This window comes from Anser anser (assembly GCF_964211835.1).
Source record: "Anser anser genome assembly, chromosome: 15".
In the NCBI taxonomy this organism is placed as follows: Eukaryota; Metazoa; Chordata; class Aves; order Anseriformes; family Anatidae; genus Anser; species Anser anser.
In genome coordinates, this window is record NC_139736.1 from 16,882,410 (window position 1) to 16,902,100 (window position 19,691).

At 38.5% G+C, this 19,691-nt stretch overlaps 1 protein-coding gene across 17 annotated transcripts in view; it reads right to left on the reverse strand.

The window, feature by feature from the left end:
- Positions 1–19,691, reverse strand: part of GRIN2A (glutamate ionotropic receptor NMDA type subunit 2A) — a 226,225-nt gene that overhangs the window by 80,213 nt on the left and 126,321 nt on the right. For all 17 annotated transcript variants that reach the window (XM_083799680.1, XM_083799670.1, XM_083799668.1 and 14 more), the window contains one exon: positions 8,898–9,490. In XM_083799680.1, coding sequence (XP_083655806.1) covers positions 8,898–9,490 — 593 coding nt within the window. The remainder of the gene's footprint in view (positions 1–8,897; positions 9,491–19,691) is intronic.

Genomic DNA, 19,691 nt, shown 5'->3' on the forward strand with positions numbered 1-19,691 from the left:
CATAGACACCGGCGATCAGGCTTGAGTTGAATCCTTCTTTTGTGAATTTTGGTAGGATTGTAACCCCAGATTTCAAACAGCACTTATCACATTTTTGGGAGTTATGTGCAAATCCTCCAGACTAGAAGTCATTCAATGGCCTTAAGAAGATGCAGTGCTGTAGCTGCAGTAATGTTCAAGCACTCCAAAATACAGATGAAATCTAAAATGAAAAACTGGATTCATTGTATATTTTAAACTGTGAATTTTCAAACCATTGAGTAGTGAAATCTGCAAATTAAAAAATGGCCCCTAATCTGTAGAATCCTCTTAAACATGTATTGTCTGAGTCATCTACAAAGGTATCATTGAATGACGCAGTCTGAGCTACCCCAGTTTCTCAAATTGCAGCAATAAAAAAGAACTTCAAAGATATTCTTGTTTTCCCAAGCAGGGTCCCCTGTACAAAATTCATCAATTGCCTGTGTTTTTCAGAAACAAGTGACTAATGTGTACATTCACTTTTGAACTGTATTTTTCCTCCACAAAGGACAAGACGTCCTGCTCTGCTTTTACTGGCCAGGATCCTAAGGTACCTGTCTCTCTGAAAAACAACTGCATGCTATTCTATTCCTGGATAGGAAGAGCGAGGAAAAAAAAAGCATTTATAGTCTGTTATTATTACAGAGTTCTAAATTTGCCCAAGATTAGTTCTGTGCAAGATGTCTTTGGTTTCTGAATTGGTCAAAATATACTTCTGAAGTAGTTTTGGAATTGCCTATTCCTGTTCTTAACTAATTGCAGTGCTTGATTATTTGAGCTCCTTACTTTAATGGGGCAATTCAGCATACACCTTGGATTAGTAGTTAATCTGCTTTCACACCTCATTAATGCTACAACCTTTGCAAAGGCATGATAGCAGGAGGCCTTGTGATGGTGTTATGACACTGAAGTCTTAACTGACTTTTGAAAATTCAAGTGCGTGACTAAGACTCCCCAGGTGATACATGTATGAAAGATGGGAATTTGGGGCAGAAGTTAAGCTGTTCTCATACTGAATTCAGAACAGGTTTTTATCATGCAATGGGCCAAGCCTGTACTACATTTCAAAAGCATTTTTAAACATTTATACATTTTTTTCACCTTCCCCAACAAAACTGAAAAGGAGAAGTGCTAAAACACCACAACAGAAAACTGTTCACATTGAATTTACAGCAACCATCTGAAGCACCAAGGTTACAAAACCACCCTGAAGATTTCCAACTTAATTTTTATAGATTCCGAAAGATCAAGCAGTTCAAATAAGGCATCAGATTAATGCCAAAACTGTGCAATATTTACCCAAATTAAAATTCAGATATTATCCAGAAAGACAGAACACATTTCAGTAAGGTGGGATTTCCTACACTTTAAATATTATATCACAACTTCACTGACTCCACTTTCTATTATGGGGGAAGACAGCAGAAGGATGAGAGTGCTACCTCAGTTTTTAGAAGGCCGCTTTGTAGGATACAGCATTGCTGAAACAGAAGCACCTTTCTCATGGATCTCATTACAGAAGACATGGACCTTCTCTCCTTGTAACATTTTGGGTAATTCTTTTACTGCATGACATCAGCTGAAACACCTGCAATGCTGTGACCACTCCTGGAGCAGAATCTTTGAGGCTTTTTGTTCTAGTTACACAACAGCAAACATGCTTCCAAGCTGTAGGATTTCTTCTGATGTTTAACACGCGTATGTATATGCAAGATACACAAGCGTTGCCCTAATAGATGCAAGTATTTGAGAGCAAAAGCAAGAAGGTTTAGTGGATTCTGTGGCAAGCATATATTTTAAGTAAAAATAATGAAAATTATAAAGCTCATTTTGTCTTAAACAAAGATCATTCCAGTGTTCAGGGAAGTGCTCACCTGGGAGTACCTTTCCCCATGCTGTACCTCTGGGATGCCAGGCAGGGAGCATCCTTGCAAATATTCATTCATAACAAGCAAGCATGCCTGGGCTGAAATTAGTGTGAAATCCGCCCAGTGCCCAGCTCCAGAACAGATCAGCAGCTGGGAAAAAAAGAATGGGTAAGGCAGAGGCAGTAATGAAAACTTATCACTCCTAAGCTACCTCCAAGCAAGAGAACTTTGTTATCAGACCTGAGAAACCCATCACATGACCTGATGGCTGCAGGGAGCAGAAAGCCCCCAGGACTCCAGAAGCTCAAGCCTGTGACTCCTGCCCTTACCCTGCAGCCCAGCTCAGCAAACCCAATAAATCCCTCAGGTGCCATCACTGCAGACTATCATTTTTTATTTAGCGCCTTCCTCACCATGGGGCAGTGTTTCAAATCCGTGACAACTGCAGGCAATGAGGAGAAACAGTGGAGATTTCAGGAAATAAAGGTTTCATAAAAGCAGCTCTCCCCCTCCTTTCCCAAAGAAGGGACTTCCAAGATGAGATTTAAAGTAGATGAAATACCTCACAACTGACATGTCATCTGGTGATATTTCACTTTCCTCCAAACAGTATGTACTAACCATTTTAATAATCTAGACAGCCAGCCTGTTTGGGCTTGGCGTTCACCCAGGATCATACCTAAAAAAGCAGGAGGGAATCCAAATTTTATCTTTTTTTGTTTCTTTATCCTGTTGAGCCTATGAACTGCTGAGCTTCCTTCTGATGCTGCTGTGAAATCTGGAAAATACTTATCAAGAGAAACCTGACAAAAAGGGATTTATCATTAAGAAACAGATTTCCTAAAAATGTCTATAAAATTAAATTGAAAAACTCTGTACATAAAATATGTAACAGGGTCTGAAGTACGTACAGAAACAGGTCTGAATTAGATCACTATTAAGCAAGGTAGTGGTGCATTTTTCAAACAGATAAGCATTTTTTCAAGACAATTTTATATCTTAGGCTACGTGGGATTTTTTTTTCTAACTTCAGATCCTTCCCAATGATGCAAAGACAGAGCCTCCTCTTCCTCTTCGTGCCTCCTCCTCCTCCTTCACCTCCCCCAGCCCTCGCTCTCCTGAATATAACTCCTGTTCCTGGAGCTGCATCTCCCTAGGCCTTGAGCCAGCATGGATGAATCAAATTTTGGGAACAATATGCTCGGTGACTGTGAAAAAGGAATGGCACGCCAACTACTTGTACCTTCTGCCAGCTGCTCTTTAAAGCATGAGATGCCACCAGGTCTGGAAATGTCATTTCGCCCCAGTTCTGCCAGACCAGCAACCAAACTTTTGGAGAACCCTTCTAAAAGGGGGACAGGGTGGGAGCAAAATGAGAAAGGGCCCAGCTGGCTGGGCAGGTGCCACAGACTAGCATAACCCATCAAACACCAGAAGGTTTAGTGAGCTACTGTTATTATTAGTAATAACATTTTGTAAAAAGTGCTAATATGTTTATATTTTGCTTCACCATCCCAGCAGCACCCTAGACTCATCCCTGGGAAGCCTGCCTGGTTCTCTGTAAGGGGGCAGTCTCTGCAGCAACACCACCTCCAATACCCTTCACGTTTATATTTTGAATTTCAAGGCCCGCTTCCAGCCCTGAAAGCTGGCTGTGTTCAGCTGCAGAACACAGGCCATGCTTGCTCTTTTGTTGTTGTTGATTCACTTTTGGTTAGCATCCCAATAAAGGGAAAGTGTTCTGGAAGCCCTTAAGCTGCTACCTGATTCTGCTTCCTAAACTGATTTTGCTTCCTAAAATGACCTGACCTGGGAAATACTGATACAAATTCTCTGATACAAATACTGATACAAATTTTCTATAATTTCTTCATTTTATCAGCACACCTGCATCACATAAGGATGCTGGTGAAGTTTAGTTTTACTTCCAAAGGAATGTGAGTTTCATCAATTCATTTTCTGCTGTTTAATGTACAGAGCTGTTTAACTGTACAGAGCTACTGCACAATACAGAACTTTTATGCTATAAAAGAGGGCACTTAGAGCACATGAATTAAAAGAAGTGAAAATAGCTAGTTGTTAGTGTTTAAAATATGCTCATCGGCAGGAAGTTAAATTTAGTGTATCCCCATGTGCCAACCTCACTGCTACACCACCGTACCATATCTCCTGATCAGAAGTCATCCCCACACAAACCAGTCAAAGTGGGATCCTGCCACTACCAAAAATTTTCTTCTGTAGAACATCTTTTCTCATTTAGTGTTTCATGTTGCCAATAAATTCTTGTCATCCAGGATGTCTGAACTTAGCTGGTAACATCGGTAGGGACTAGCAGCTTGGTCCTCGTTTGAAGACCCTCATTTAAATACACTGAGAATCTGGGTCTCCCTGCATACCTGTGGTCTCGGCAGCTTTATTCCTGCCGTCAGCTGTTTCAGTTTTCTGTTTTCCCCTCTTTTGGATTCCTCTTTCTCTAGACCAGCAGATGCAGTGGCAAAGAAGCAGAAATGAGCAAACCCAGCAGTGTTCAAAAACTGAAATGTCTTCAAGTCTTAAAATTGCCAACCGTATCCTGGGCTGCATCAAAAGGGTGGCTGAGGGAGGTGATTATCTCCCTCTGCTCTGCCCTTGTAAGGCCCCGCTTGGAGTGCTGTATCCAGCTCTGGGGTCACCAGCACCAGAGAGATGCGCACCTGTTGGAGTGGGTGCAGAGGAGGGCCACAGCAATTACTGGGGGCTGGAGCACCCCTCCTGTGAAGAGAGGCTGAGAGCACTGGGGCGGTTTAGCCTGGAGAAGAGAAGGCTCCAGGGAGGCCTTATTCCAACATTACAGTACTTAAAGAGGTCTTACAAGAAAGACAGTGAGAGACTTTACAATGGCATGTAGTGATAGGGCAAGGGGCAACAGTTTTAAACTTTAAGAGGGTAGATTTAGATTAGGTATTAGGAAGAAATTGGCAGTGAGGCCCTGGGCCGGGCTGCCCAGAGGTGCTGTGGATGCCCCATCCCTGGCAGTGCCCAAGGCCAGGCTGGATGGAATTTGGGCACCCTAATCTACTGGGAGGTGTCCCTGCCCACAGCAGGGTTTGGAACTGGGTGGTCTTTAAGGTCCTTTCCAGCCCAAACTTTTCTGTGATTATATTAAATAGCGCTTGCTTTCCTGCACAGCAAGTACATTAATAGTGAAAAAACATTTTGCTCCCTATATAGTTATTAAATAACAATAGATCTTCAAACACACAATAAAGCAGATAATACATGGGTTTTTTGTTTGTTTGTTTGTGGTTTTTTTGTTTCCAAGTCCTTTGACAGAACTTAATGAAATGGACAAATCTTTGAAAATTGGAAAACATTAAACAGATTTGCTGGATTATTCATCAAACCATTGTGTCCAAGTAATACTTGATTTCACTTGAAAGAAAAAGAGGAAAATTCATCTGTCATTGCTAAAAGCTGACATCAAAATATTGAACCTGATGAATGAATACTAGGACTTCAAGGACAGCTTATCTTCTGGAGTAGATGCTTTCATAGGCACATTGCAACAGCAGCACAACAGCAAGGCTAAGGAGATGAAATGTGTGGTAGGCCATCACCTGGCCATCAGACCGGACCCCTGTAAACTTCAGGATGCTACTGCTCTCTGGCTTAGGTGATGATCACAGAATCATCTAGGTTGGAAGAGACCTCCAAGATCACCTAGTCCAACCTCTGACCTAACACTAACAAGTCCTCCACTAAACCATATCACTAAGCTCTACATCTAAACGTCTCTTAAAGACCTCCAGGGATGGTGACTCAACCACTTCCCTGGGCAGCCCATTCCAATGCCTAATGACACTTTCAGTAAAGAAGCTCTTCCTAATATCCAACCTAAACCTCCCCTGGCGCAACTTTAGCCCATTCCCCCTCTATCTATCTATCTATCTACATATCTATCTACATATCTATCTTCTATCTTCTATCTATCCTGCTGTGCTGGTGCCAGTATTTCACACAATGTTATTTTTCAGTCTTGGGAGATTCTAGCTCTTCCATGGTTGGGAAAAGAGTTGAATCAATACATATAAATTTAAAATTAAAAAAAAAAATAGTGTTGGAAAAAATATTTTAGTTTAAATCTTTAATTCATACAGAAACACTAGTTTTTTGTATAGGTATCAGAAATTAACATTGATTGTATCATCTCAAAAACTACAGCAAAATGGATTTTTTCTGGGTCTGGAAAACCAATGAAAGCATCTTAGAATTGCAGTGGCAGGAAGAATAAATTGTGTGCTTCAAAACATATATACCTTCAAGTTAATTTAATACTCAAAGGATTTAAGAAAGAGGGAGGAGGAGCTTTCACTTCAGAGCTTCCTTTACATAGAATTTCTTCATAAGTGGAGATGAACCTTGCTATCTAGGTGTGGGAAGCAGCACATAAAGCATTACCTACCTCCATTTACACGCAAATTAGCTATTAAGGCATAGCCTTAGAATACTATACTGGGTTTAAAGCTGAATTTAGACTGTCATTATTACAGATGGAGTCTAAAATCCTCTTTCCTGCTCTATTTTTGAGCTTGATTTTCCTCAGGCATCACCTTATAGGGCCACTTTCCTGCTCTCCACCGAGTGGTCTGCCCCTGAGCTTGCAAGCAGTGCACCACTGTGTGGCCCCACTTCTCCTGCACGTTCCAAGCATGGACAGGGAGGCCCAGTACAGCAATTATTTTAGCCCTTTATCATTGTAAGAATGCTCTGAAATCCTTTCTTCAAGTTAGTTCCTTAATACAATATCATATACATTTATCTTTTAGTTTAAAATACAAAGCTGCACTATCTGTAGCCTTGAACTGTGAAGATGACATTTCAGAATAAAACCCCAATTTAGGCATTGATTTCTAGAGGACACTTTGACCTTCATGTAGGAAGAAAACTGCAATCGAGGGATGAGGAAAAGAAAGCACAATTAATTTATTTTATTCACATTGGCATGGAGAGACTGGTCAGCTCCCAGAGATTACTTAGCACTGCTAAATGCTTGCATAAACTTGCTTTTCTTGCAGATTATATGTGACAAGAATAGTCTTGGGGAGTAATTACATAAGGAGAACTATTTAAAGTTTATACATTTTAGTGTAATTCTGACATTTCTAAATTAAAAACAGCCTGTTTCTTGTTCCTATGTTGTTGAAGTAGCTCAAAGCATCTTCTGTACAAAAAATCCATTCTCACATCACAGCTCAGTGCTTTGCATCACAAAAAGACTTTATTAAGCACAGTGCACTATATCCAAACAACGCCTATTAATAATTTCTGTATGCACCATGCACTGCACACTGCAGAATCTCCTGGTGAAGTCTAATCTCACTGCCCTAACACTCGCAAGTCTTGTTCTTGTAGTCATACATATTTCATGAGAAAAAATGATTGTTTGAAGAAAGACAGCTTGTGCTGAATGCCTAACTCAAATCTACAGCTGTGCACTGCCAACCCTGTGGGGTAGGAGCCCTTTTCAAAACAGGTTCAAGTTGTTATGGTCTATCCAACTGGACCACTGTATTTTAAGCACTAACACTTGTGCTGACAGAACACTCTAAGTTTTATGGCTTATGAAATACATGTATGAAATGTTAAAATCCATTTACTTGGCAGTATTTGGCCTCTAAGAGAGCTTCTGAAGAATGCTGTGCCTGAAGATGCCATTTTCATAGAAAACAACAACTGTTCCAGGACATCATACAGCAAACAACTCCTATTCTAAGTATGCACATACAGCTCAGAAAATTAAAAACATCCCATAAACTCCTATATGAAATTGGCACTGAGTTTCCTTCTTGTGGCAATTCCAACCTCCTTTTCTGTAAAGCGCTTCATCTGCACTATTCAGTCAAAACAAATATCATAAATACTGCTTAGTAACTTTCCTATGATATATTGTAAAGAGTTATAAAACTATTCAAGATTCCCTTTACTTCCTCTCACAAAACAGAAATTTATTTCTGTGTGGCATGTATTATGCAACAGTTTGGATACAAGTAATGAGGAGTACTACTTCCAAAGGGGATATATAAAAGGCCCAAGATAATAAATAAATAACAGAGAATCCCGATTTAAACCTTGCCAGTTCCCATATGACAAACTGTTTTGAGGAAACTCCCATAACAACTTGGATTAGTGCAGATGAAGTTTTGCAGTTATTCTTGTAAAGGCAACAAAAATTAAATCCTCACAAGCAAGAAAAAGAAAAGATGCGCAAGAAAAAAAAGAAAACTGTGATTTTCACAGTATCACAGATTTCTAGGTTGGAAGAGACCTCAAGATCATCGAGTCCAACCTCCGACCTAACACTAAGTACTCCACTAAACCATATCGCTAAGCTCTACATCTAAACGTCTTTTAAAGACCTCCAGGGATGGTGACTCCACCACCTCCCTGGGCAGCCCGTTCCAATGCTTAATAACCCTTTCGGTAAAGAAGTACTTCCTAACAAGCAGAAGTGATATATTTCAGTTCAGGTAGTAAAGGCTGCCTAACTAATCTAATACTTCTATAATGTCCAGGGACACATCCTTTACACTGCATATCTCTTTTCTTCCAAAATATTACCAGCTTCCTGCTGATGCAAGTGAGAGTCCCTGAGAAACTGGCAAGGCCTTCATAGCATTTTAGCAATTGAATTCATACTTAAGGTACACAATGGAGCAATTTTATTAACTCAGTTTCATACCCCCTAACACTAATTTCTATTGCCTTCTACATCAGGCCCAGAGCAGTGTTTATTCTCCACAGCACGTAACATCATTTCCATGTGCACAGTGAGCATTGCGGCAAGTCTTATTGCACATTCCCTTGGAACATCTGAAAATCATTGCTTAAAAAGAGTGTGACAGGATTAACAAAACAAACAAACAAAAAAATTATTCTCCCTCAAGAAACATATAATGGCACTAGAATGGAAAATTATCAAGGTTCTGTAGGAAAAATAAATGAATAAATAAATAAGACAATAATCCTTACTTGTGCAAGGTGTGAGACGGCCGGTCATTTTTCTCCAGTTGACCATAGCAGCTAGTTTTTGCTTCAGGAATGAAGGAGTATTTTTCCAGCATGGCTGATGCAGCAGTGGCAATAATCCCAAGGCCGTCCCGCACCCGAGCTTCTAAGCTGTAGTCCCACTCATCATAAGATGCTGAAATGAGTCCTGAAGGAAACTCCTTGGGGGTGATTTCTGTGTTACCACTAACCAGGCTGGGAACTATCCAAAAGAAATCATAGCCAGTAAGGCCCAGGGAGCGAGCCTCATCCAGTATGTAGACAGCTTCATCTTTGGAGCAATACAGCAGGATGACAGATGAATGAATTTTCTTCAGCTGAATTTGTGTCTTGGCATCTCCAAAGGCAGTATCAAGTACGATGATGTTCTGCATGTCCCAGCCCACAAAACTATTTTCCACTGTGGTCTTAATGACACTGATGAAGTCTCGATATCCAGGGAAGGTGGTGGTCACCAGAGAAAACACGTGCCAGTCATAATCCTGCATGATCTTCAGCATGACAATGGCTTCCTGCTGGATAGAAGCCCCAAACTGGAAGAACGTTGACATCACATCCTAGAATACCAAATACAGTGGAAGATTACTACTTTGGGACAAGTCTAAAAAGAAGAGAATCTCTACTTCTTTTTTAGGTCCACTGTGGCTACCAAACTTTTGCTGTATTCAAAGAACTTTCTGTGCCTTATCGTATTCATATCATTAATAACCAATGCTGATCATAAGTGAGTACCACAGCAAATTAAAATATTCGCCAAAGAGTACGAACATATATTTACATAGGAAATTTCCAAGTGCTTGGTCACTTGAAGACAACAAAGCAAATCAGTACTTACTGAGGAAGCAGAAGCTCCCCAGAGACAGCCACTCACTGTTAAACACCTCATCTCCAGCAGGTAGCTTTAGATTCACCAAACTGACCCAATAAATTAATACCAATTTTCAGACACAATGTAAATAAATTGCAATGCACATGCTGTACAGATATGAACGACCTCTGTTACTGCCAAACCTAATGAGTGATACTTCACTTCCCATAGGTCCGTTTTGGTGGAAGCTGTCAAACTACGCAGAACTACATTTATCGTCCCCACATGCCAAGCTTACTACTGCTCACGAACTCACTACTGCTCACGAGCTCACTACTGCTCATGCTTCATTCAGATCACATGGCCCATTGATGCCTGGTGTAGAATTAACAGGATGGCACTCCAGGGACAACCAGCAAGCTGCTGGTGTCCTCATTAAAGGGCTGAAATGGGAGTAAATTCAAACAATGACCTCTTAGTCTGTAACTGGAAGCTGCATTGCCTTCCTGAGGGATACAGCTGTGCAATCAATTTGCTGCACAACTTGTTTCTAATATTTGTCTTGGGCTTTTACAGTATTCACAGCATTCTACATGGCATAAGGGCAGGTACCTCTTATTTTAACAACCTCTGTCAAAAATAGGGACACATATATTTTGTGGGCACTAAATTTACAAAGTTTTCAATTGGTCTATTTTTGCCATGTTGCAATAAGTTCTAAATTTATTTTTGAATTTTACATTCTGGATTTATATACATCGCAATTATTAGAGTATCAATGTATACACCTTCTTTATTTTCAATTTACTTCAGTATTTTTTCCAGACCAGCAGGGGCAACTTATATGCATCATACATGAAATTCTTCTATGCATCATACGGAAATTCTGCTGAAAGAAAAGTTTATCATTTAAAAAAGAAACCGATCATATAAGATTTCTTAGGTAGCCTTTAAAGGAGAGAGATTTTAACTCTATTACTAACACACAGTGTGTTTAATTTCAGTTTTATGAATGTGGTTGCAAACTGCTATCCTTTTGCAGGTGAGGAGAACAGAAGCAGATTAATTGACTTAGGTTTCACAGCAAGGTGGTGTTAAACATACAATTATTAGTGAGAACAGTAACTCAGCTCTCCGAGTTCTGGCTTTTATCTACTGAAATCTATTCACAGGAAACCGAATGCCTGTATTTTTTATTTTAATAGAAGATGAGGAGTGTTATTACTTTCAGAGCATTAAGAACCTGACACCAGGATTTTATATAGCTTAACAGCAATACCAGTCTTACAACTGGTGTCAGACCATGAAGACTGATATCGAAGGTATAAAATACACATCACTGGTGGTAATGAAACCATCTGCTGTAGCATATTTGTCACATCAAAGGCGGCATTCTGAATGCCAGTACCAGATTTCACAGAATCATAGAATATCCTGAGTTGGAAGGGACCCATGAGGATCAATGAGTCTAACTCCCAGCTCCACACAGGGCAACCTAAGAGATAAACCAAACATCTGAGAACATTGTCCAAATGTTCCTTGAGCTCAGGCAGGCTCGGTGCCATGACCACATCCCTGGGGAGTCTGTGCCATTGCCTGACCACCCCCTTGGTGAAGAACCTTTTCCTGATATCCATCCTGAACCACCCCTGTAGCAGCTCCATGCCATTCCCTCAGGTCCTTTTGCTGTCCTCAGGCAAAAGAGATCAGCACCTTCCCCTCCGCGCCCCTCTAACCATCTTTGTAGCTCTTCTTCGGACAGACTCTAATAGTTTTATGTCCTCCTTATATTGTTGCACCCACACCCCCACACAGTACTCAAGGTGAGGTGGCACCAGTGCTGAGCACAGTGGGACAATCACTTCTTTCCAACATTCAGCTCTTCGGTGCTTGATAGACCCCAGGATATGGCTGGCCCTTTTGGCCCCAGGGCACACTGTTGACTTACACTGAGCTTGCCATCTATCAGAATTCCCAAATCCCTCCCTGCAGAATGGCACAGCAGACACTTGTTCCCCAGCTTGTATGTACATCCAGGACAACACCATCCTGGTTGAAGAATCCAGCACTTGTTTTTGTTAAAACTCATGCAATTAAACAAACAAACAAACAAACAAACAAACAAAAACAAACAAAACAAACAAACAAACAAACTTCATACAAATTTTGACCTAGAGCAGTCCTTGTTATACACCTTTCAATGGCAATAAACAATGGTCTTGTGTACAATGGCCTGTGTCACCATGTAAGGAGTCTGACAAAACAAGCAAAATATTAAAAATTAAGCTTTTCCTTTTGTAAACATTTTGCTAGAAAACTAGTTTACAGAAGGAGTTTTGATCAAAACAAGAGTTTCTTGTAAAGTTTGCATCCATATTGCATGAATCCTTTTCACATAATTGTGAATATGAACTTTAGCCAAAATTAAGCAATTAATATAAATCTGTTATGAGAATGATGAAAAGATAGGAATTATACGGTGAAAACAGTTCCAGGTTCAGGAAAAGTGCAGATACAAATATCACAAACCAAATTCTCTTCTGAAGAAATTCTACGTAGCTCCACTAACTTCATGTGATGCTTTTATAGCAGCTGAAAATCTGACTCTGTGTTTACAATGGTTTTGAAACAGATGGCAGACTGCAAGTAAATTCTAGCTTTAGGAACTTTAGCAGATATTTAAACACCTATAAAGAGAATATTCAAGGGTACATTATCCACTATGCTTATAAAGAAAAAAAAAAAAAAAAGGAAAAAAAATTAGTGAAGAAAACAGCAAATAAATAATTAAAACTATACGGGATTCTAGAGTTGTATCCTTAAACACCTACAGAAGTGTTCATTTGCGTTTTTTTAAAACTTCACATTCCTCCCAAAGAGTACAATTATTGCTTTGCTTTATACAGACTTAGTATTTTATTACACATGCAAAAGCTAAGTTGTACTTTTCTATATTCAAAAAACAAACTAAAATGATGTTGTAAAAAAAATATTCAGCTATTTTCATTTAACTGTCATCTCGTCACCCATTAAAGTCATTTCCATAGGAGGAATATAGATGTAATATCAAAGGTGCTTTCAATGTACATCAAATGAATGTACTTTTTTTTTTTCTCTTGGCCCCATATTTTGAAATTATTGGTGGAGGATGCAAGAAAGCTATACCAGTTACCCAATAAAAGAAATTTTTATACAAAGGAATTCTGTAGATAAATCTCAAAATATGAAAACCCCTACATGTTACACTGATATGAGCAAAAATTTATTTAGTCGTAGTTATGGAAATTAAGAAATGCTTTATTCAAACTGACTTGATTTTTCTTTTCTAGCTTCTTAGCTGGATTCTAGCACAGCCATGTAAACAAAGAAACAGCAATGAAAAGAGAAAGAAAAAAATAAACGAAAACTTTATTTTCTTCTATCCTGCACATGAACACGGTTTATAGCTACACTGAGCAGTCAGGCATTGGAATGGGTTGCCAAGGGGAGTGGTGGAGTCACCGTCCCTGGGGGTGTTCAAGGAAAGGTTGGACATGGTGCTTAGGGACATGGTTTAGTGGGTGACATTGGTAGTAGGGGGATGATTGGACCGGATGATCGTGGAGGGCTCTTCCATGCTTAATGATTCTATGATTCTATGATCTCCCAGTATGTTTCATACCAAAAATAAATAACCCTTCAACTGTTTTTTGGTTTGTTTTAACAGTATTCTTGAATTTTGTATACAATGTAAAATTGTCATTACAGACCAGAATTTCAACATTCCCGTGTTCATGCACAGAACAGACAGCAGCTCTCTTTAGAGCTGTCATTTGACAGATTAGTATATTAGACTAAGTTGCTTTTTAATTAGTGTACTGAGTCTATAACTCAGTCGCTATCATCAGAATTGCACATTTCACTTCCCTAATTCCAACAAATTACATGAATATTTCTCTCAAAACCACATCCTCAGCTATATTCATGACATCTTAGTTTCCAGCTCCAGCTTTTCCATGAGATCAGCGGGGCAGATTCACTGCTGCTGTAACAGGGGAGGTTAGCCCTGACAGTGGTTTATGGCTACTGGGGGAAAAGCTGCAATAGTTGGTTGGTTAGAGAAAGAAACGCTTATATAAAATACTATACTACTTTTATTAAATGAAAATGAAATGCTCAACCAGAACAAAATTGGGGTCAACTTAAGACCAAAATCAATTTTCCACTCGGTGGGCTTGTCATATTTATATTATGACAAGAAGCAAGAAACAATATGGAATATGGTTTAAAAAGCAATCCATGGAATGATTTTATTCAGTTAGAAATATTATTATTACAATGAGACAACAAGTAAAACTTTAAAGATATCTTAATTACTTCATTCTCTCTCTGTATCTTCCACAGAGATATAGAAAAATAATTGTTCTCCTATTTTATGCCACTGTAATGAAGATATTCTGTTTTTATAACAGTTTTAAGGCATGTGGTGCTAGGTCGACATATACAGTGCAAGTTGTTTCCTGTTTAATGAATTATAGTAGATATTTGGCATTCTTATGAAGACTGAAAAATCTGAAAAGCAGAGATTAGTCACGAATTTAAGCTAAATAATTTAACATCACATCAAAAATATCCAGAAGGAAATTATTTTTATGAATCTCAAATGTAGGTGAATAACATATCTTGCAGTGCATTACCTTGGTATCATTTATATCGGACTACTTGAAATGATGCAATGATTCCCAGGTAAAAGTGAGGTGAATTGTGTTTAGATGTGATAATATCCAGGTTTCAGACATAAAGTCTCTTCCCTCCATAGAGACCCATAGAAAAATTTCAGTAAATGCAAATACCAAAGTGGAGGAGCTGAAAGGAAAACCTTTCCTCCCAAGACGCCCTGCACACTTTTAAAGTCTTAAGTTATTACATTCCTGTCTCTATTCATTAAGAGTATGGAACATGCAATTCCCAACACAAACATCTCACAGAGGCGCCCAGGGAGAAAACTCCCCCATTATCACCATGGGACCAATTTGGGGGGAAACTATACAAAACTATGTACTTTCAGGCAAAACAGAGCAACATGTGACTGTGGAAATAATTTACTAATTATTAGAAAGAGGAGAAGAAACTTCCTTCCCCAGGACTTGTCACCTCTCCAGTCTCACACATGGCAAGGCACACTGCAGGATAGGCAGGGCAGGGACTCTATGGCCGAGGATAGATTTTATGTTCTCCAAATCTGCCCATACATATCTGTGAAGATTTTGTGTGTTCCACTATTTGTTACTGAGAAGATGAACACTCTCTGACAGAGCTAGAAAAAGGATGGAAAATTTCTTACCATGTAACTTAACTGTGCAAATGCAGAGCCACAAAATAGTAAAGGTCAACAGAAAGGACGAATGAAGGGCTTACTTTTTATTTTAAAAGTTTGCTCTGGGAGAGGAACACTCAAGTTAGAAAAGGGCATTAGCAAGCAAGGGAGTACTTTATGGCTTTCCCACATCTGACATGTCCCCTTTTATTATTTCAAGGAATAAATATCAGAGAAGCGTGACTGTGAAAGATTAGCACCAGATTAATCAAGCATGTTCTCTCCCATTTCCTGAAGGAGCCTGCAGGGATTCATTTTGTAGAGGTTTCTGTATTTTCAGGTCATGGTTTTATCCTAAGAATTTCACTAGATAACATATTTTTTCTTCATTATATCTGTTTAATTATAACATACTTCTTTGGTTTATCAGGGCCTGCTACAAGAGTCAATGTTTGTCACTAATTTTACATTTACAAAAATTAGCAAATAAATACCAAGGGATGAGAACAGGGTTTCTAAAGATCATTGCAGAGTCCAATGGTTTTCAGTCCTTTACATTCTTCAAATACTACAATGTCATGTCTAATGAATTTAAAGTAACTCAACATGCCATCATGGTGAAACAGCATAACTTAATTATGCAAGATGACTAGTTTTGCATCCTAGATGACTAGGCTGGAACGCACCAGATGGGTTTTCATTCATGGACTGTGCAAATATTGGAAACTGGAGTCTCAGTCTCAGCTCCTGGTCCACTAGGAAAGGTCAACGAAAAATGCTTTCAAAGACTGAAATTACATCAACAAGCCTCTGACTGAACCTGATTAAGGAAAAAAAAAAAAAAAAAAAGAAACAACAACCAACATGATGTGAACCAGCAGGGATTTTCATGTTACCATTTGATAAAAGGTTTATTCTCAAGATGTCCCCTTTCCAGATAATTTTCATCTTCCACTATTACAGAAATGGCTTACGCTTATCTCAATGAAGAAGAGCAAAATTGACTCATGTAGGTCTGTAAAAAGCAGTGTGTAGCTGGCTGCACCATAGCTACTTGGATGAATGATGGCTATCATAGAACTTCTGGGGTGAAGGAGAATCCCAACACATAAGTAGTAGTACAGCACTGATGCCTGCATGGAAGATAAGGGAGGACAAATATTTCCTGAATACAGATCAGTCCCTCTTTTACCCATTCGGGTCCATGACATGGTGCTGAACATCAAGGTGAACTGTTAGCACTAGCCTAATATTTCTAATTTTTGGAGAAGAAGAGATTTGTACAAGTTCCGTACTTTCTCTAAGTATTTCACCATGAAAAATACGGCAACATATAGTATATATATTATTTAGCAACAAAGAAAGATTTTATGCCATATATTATAGCCGAGTATGATTTCTCTTATGCCCCTTGTTATAATTGCAGATAAACATTTTGCCATTTATCTAATTTAGATGTCTGATTTTCTCATGGTTTGTACAACCAGTATCCTTATGCTTTATTCATGTAATTAGTCAGCACTGATACAAGTAAATGGTTTCCTGAACAGTCCAGAGAGACATAATTTTCCATGGGGAAATCACTTGAAATTAGCCATGCTGTACATTTTACACCTCAAGGAACACCTGAGTTCATTTGGAGAGCTCTTGAGTCTGTCCCTTCAGTGAAAACTCTATAAACAGTTGTTATGAATGATTAGGAAATGATCAGGAAAGCTGATGACTTTTCAAAGACAGAGAAGACCATTGCTGTGAAGATACTCCAAAGAAATTGGGGAAAGTAACAGACTTTTTGATGTGTGGAAACATTAATCTGCCAACAACTCATATTTGATGCATCACAACAAAGTTGTGACAGAGCTAGAAGTAAATGGGGTCCTGTTTCTTATCATGTTTCTATGCAGAGAAAAAGTTTAGAATATGCTATGATGATCTGTTCTGTACAGGTTACCTACCTACGTGAGGCAAATAATTCACACAAAATGATGCTATAAAAATAGAGAGAAAGAAACCCGAATGCAAATCAGAAGGTCTTAAAGTGTTGTCAGCTACCATGATTTTACCACAAAACTTCCAAAAGAGAGGAGGGGAACCAAAGAGCCACCTCTGGTGCCAGGTGATCACAATAGATAAACAAACAAATAAATAAATAAATCATAAGTACAGTGGTTTTATTTAAGAATTTTTCCAGTTCTCATGGTTGTAGGGAAAAATACCAAAATGAATCCAGAGAACATTAGGGTCTGACAAACCCAACAGCAGGTAAGTTTACACCCAAATCCCTTTAGTTTCCAGGCTTGGGTAATAAATTTTTACAATTAAAGACTGAAGAGCAGCTCATGATTACATTGCTTCTATGTACTTTTGCTGAAAACAAAATGATAAAATCCCAGACTTATTTTCAGAAACACAAAAATGCATTTTGCAAACTCATAGAAAGCTTTTCACCAGGTAACAGAAAAAAATGAAAACAAAAAACACCAGTAATAGAGAGCACCAGAGAGCTTGTGAATCAGCCTGGTGAAAGTCCAAGAAATCCAGCAGGGATAAATGCAGATGTTTCAGGAAGGAAAGTCTGAATAGCTTTCCTCTCCTAGTACTGGTATTTCATTGGAACTCACATCATTTACCTCCTCTAGAAATAAAACACCATTAAAATGTGGGATGAATGAAGGATATCAGCCAAATGAGCAATATAGGTAAGTAAATGAGCCACATAAGTAAATAAAAAAAATATCTTGGGACACAGACTATTCACACCCAATATCCCCACTCTCTTTTATTCACACTAGAGCATTATTTTCCAATATTCACTTTGCTTCTTATCAGTATTCAGATACTACATATTTTGCTAACAAAACAACATGCTGAGCTATGTGGAAATCCAATCTGTAAGCTATTGAGAGTTATCTATCAAATCAATTAGTTCATTTACTTTCAACCACAGCTGTTCCCATAAGGCCATCAGAGATGAGCTTCTTTTGATTCATGGGCAATCTGGGGAACCTTAACAGATATAAAAGCAAAGCATTTAGTTTAAAGCAGCTCATACGACTTCTTGGAGCAGACGTATAGTTCTAATTACAAATCTTTAGAACAATCCCATTGTTAATGGCCATGCTTAGTGAAAGCAACCTTATATAAGGTTTAAGTGTCTGATTTTAAAATGAGACCCTGATAGGCAAAGTGCAGTACAAGTAGATTGATCAGACACAAAGGATGACTTCAGAATTTCTGAGGGAAGGGAAGGGAAGGGAAGGGGAGGGGAGGGGAGGGGAGATTTTGTCTTCCTTTTTCAATAAGAAGTGAAGTGTGCTGATCTGTATTTTTTGATTTTTTTTTTATTTTTCAACAAATAAAATTTCATTCTAAGATTTTAATTATACAGATTTCATTTCCCAAAGAGTTATATCATGTCTTTAAAAAGTGTAATGCCCAAACTTTGGTTAACAGCTTTTTACAACATCAACCTAATTTATTTTTTTCCAGAATCAGACACCCAAATCGATCTTGCTCTAACCCAGCCATAAGATTAAACATCCACACAATTTTCTATGTGCCATCCACAGAACATGCTGGGACAGAATCCAATTTGCTTAGCATTTTAACAATCTGTTATATTAAAGTAAGTCGATTTAAAATTTTGTTTGTTGTTTTTGTTTAATGGTAATATTTTATGTGCTTACATTACTAGTGCCGTGGAATCAAAAATACATGTTGCTTGAATAGTTTATGGAAATTTTCAAGAATCAATGCTATGCGGTAATTCTTCCCTGGGACAAACTTTCATTCCTGCTCTTTGATATCTTATACACAAACCATTTTATGTAACTGTAAAGTGATATCACATAGGGTAATTAAATAAGTACCTTAAACACTCAGCCTATAGGAAAACTGGTTCAGAACAAGGGGTTTAGAGTGCTTGAGGACAAGTAGGATTTTCAGTTAAAATTTTGTATCTTATCTAGTACAAGTATTGCACAGTAAAATTCTGCATAACCAACTGCTTGCTAATGCCTCATGCATCAACTCCTTTTACAGAAAGGTTTCTTCATACGGTTTCTACTGCTGTTCAGAGCTTTAAAACCCACACCAACCAAACTTATTAATCCTGTAAACAGAATCAAAACTTCACTTACCCACGATCCCATTAAAATACACTATACCCAAGAATCCAGTCTTAAATCCAGAATCTGTAACAATTTGTCATTAAATGGCAACTGAACCAAGCCAAACAAGCTGATTACTATTGTGTGTATTGCATAAGAGTGCATAAAAGCCATAGATTATATAGAAAGATATGCATAATTAAATATCGATAAAAATGCCTGAAGACATCATCTCCTTATTTGAAAACATTTGGTTTCAGATGAATGCTAAAATACTTCTCACTTGTGTTGGGATGAGATGCCAGAAAACCATTAACTAAGTCATTACCAGACATCTACACTTAACAAGTAAAAATGAAGGCAACAACCAACCTCCCCCACCACCCCCTTTCACCAAATGGTGAGTATAAAATATTAAGCAAATAAGGACAGTTTAATTTTTCATTGTGTGCTTGTAACTCTGTGCTTTTCCCCTGTGAGCCAGGAGTGTAGGACTGGCCACCTCTGTGTACCTATTTGGCCTTGGCCACGTTGGACTGAGGAGA